This window comes from Dama dama, chromosome 21 (assembly GCF_033118175.1).
Source record: "Dama dama isolate Ldn47 chromosome 21, ASM3311817v1, whole genome shotgun sequence".
In the NCBI taxonomy this organism is placed as follows: domain Eukaryota; kingdom Metazoa; phylum Chordata; class Mammalia; order Artiodactyla; family Cervidae; genus Dama; species Dama dama.
In genome coordinates this window covers 57,665,001-57,666,875 of record NC_083701.1, presented here as the reverse complement: position 1 = coordinate 57,666,875, position 1,875 = coordinate 57,665,001, and the positions used below count along the sequence as shown (strand labels likewise).

The following is a 1,875-nucleotide window of genomic DNA, read 5'->3' as shown; positions in this document are numbered from 1 at the left end:
TCTCCCACTCCCCCCTCCCCTCCCTCCTGTCACACTCTCTGCCCCCCTCTCCTCTCTCTCTCTCTCTCTCCCTCTCCCTCGTCATTTGCCTGCTCATCTCCAAACGCGGATCCGCGGCTCCCGGAGGAGCCCAGCGCCCGGAATCCCGCGCGCCCGGAGCACCTGGAGTCCGGCCGGCGGCGGCCCGAGCCCGGCCGGCGGCGGCGGCGGCGGCGGCGGCGGCGGCGGGAGCCGAGGGACGGCAGCCCCGACCGCGGGCACCGCGGGAGCCCCGGGGGCAGCGGCCGCCGCCGAAATGTCCCGGCGAAAGCAGAGCAAACCCCGGCAGATCAAACGTAAGTTTGCACGCGGGGCCGAGAGTTGGTGGGATTATTTCTGGGGCGGGGGGCGCGCGCGGGGCGGGAAAAGGAGGGGAGGGAGACTCCGGGAAATCCGCTCCCGCTGCCCGGGATTTGTCAAACTTCGAGCAGCTGGAGGGACAGCTAGTCGTGCACAGACAGACAGACGGACAGCCCGACCGCCGGGCGAGAAAGAGGCTGCATGAACAGCCCGCTCCTGGCTCGGCTCAGCCTTCGCCCTCGGGGTCCTTTTTAATTCTGACCCCCCGCGCGCACTTAGCGCTGCTTTTTCGCCTGGAGCCTGGTTGGTTAGCTCCAACTCACTCAGGAGGTTGTTATCTGTGTGGTTGTGGTCATTGTTGTTGCGTTGGACGGGCTGCTACTCTTGGGGACCACTTTTTTTTTTTTAGCAACCAGAGTGAGAACTTAGTTCTCCGAAACAACTGGTGGAGACCTCGGGGCGAGGGAGGCCACGTCCCCAGGCGGTGGAAAATCAGTGTCTGGGTCCCGATCCGGGGCGGTGCCAGAGCCACGCCGCAGCCGAAGCGAAACAAAAAGTAGGTGTAAAAGTTCGCGCCTCGGCCGCTGGCAGCCCTGCGCCTCCGCCCTGCGGGCGCGGGGCTGGCGCGGGCGGATCTGGCCGGGGGCTCCGGGCCCGGCCCGCTCGCGGCACCGGGACGCTCTACGCGGTGGGCGTGCGGGTAACCTCGGGCCCCGCGGGCGCGCCGGGTCCTCGCGGGGAGGGGCCGCCGGCTACTTCCCAGCGCGGAAGCCGGGAGTTCAAGGCAGCCTGGGCGCCTCAGATGAGCCTGACCTGAAGCCCCCGAGCCCCCGGGGGCCTGGGCGGTGCTGAGAGTCCCCAGCGGGGCGAGAGGCACCTGCCCGAAAAGCAGCCACCCGCAGAGCTCAACTCGGGCAACTTTCCGCGTCTTGGGGATTAGCCTTCCCCTAATGTTCTGTCGCCTTGCGACAAGTCTTCAACGCTTTGGCCGAAAAGGAGAAACAGCCTTATTTTATTTTATTTTATTTTGCCAGCCATGCGGTGTGTCCATTTCTTCGTGTTATTTGAAGTCTGGCAACTAATGTAAAACTGATTATCGTGTGCTTTTAGGTAAAGGCTTTCATGACACTGCCTCCCCCTTGATTATTAATCACACGCACCCCCTCGTGTTAGAAATTTCATTTAATGTAGTTTTGAAATAAATCCTATAAAGCAACTTAATCCAGTATAAAATGGGGTCCAGGTTGTGAGCAGTTTGCTACATGAGTATTTAGATCCTTGCCTCTCAAAGCAGAGTCGCTAGCTTTTCTTTAGTGGATTTCTTCTCTTGGATTGCTTCAACTTGGGTTAAAGCAAGGACTGGACTTTGGGCTCAAAGCAGTTTTAATTGAGTAGAGAGGGACACTGTTCTTGAAGACTTTCCCTTTTTTCAGAGTGGTTATTCATGGTTTCAACTAACTGCTTTTTACCTTTTAGAACTAAATCCATCTGGTCCCTGTGTATAAATGTTGCATTTTGTAGTACAAAACTGCTTAT

General features: G+C 59.1%; 1 protein-coding gene across 2 annotated transcripts in view; it reads left to right on the top strand.

Moving 5' to 3' along the window:
* The first annotated feature begins 277 nt into the window (after window positions 1-277).
* ZFPM2 (zinc finger protein, FOG family member 2) overlaps window positions 278-1,875 on the top strand; it is a 499,730-nt gene continuing 498,132 nt past the window's right edge. For both annotated transcript variants that reach the window (XM_061123614.1, XM_061123612.1), the window contains exon 1: window positions 278-335. In XM_061123614.1, coding sequence (XP_060979597.1) covers window positions 296-335 — 40 coding nt within the window. In that variant the 5' untranslated portion in view covers window positions 278-295. The remainder of the gene's footprint in view (window positions 336-1,875) is intronic.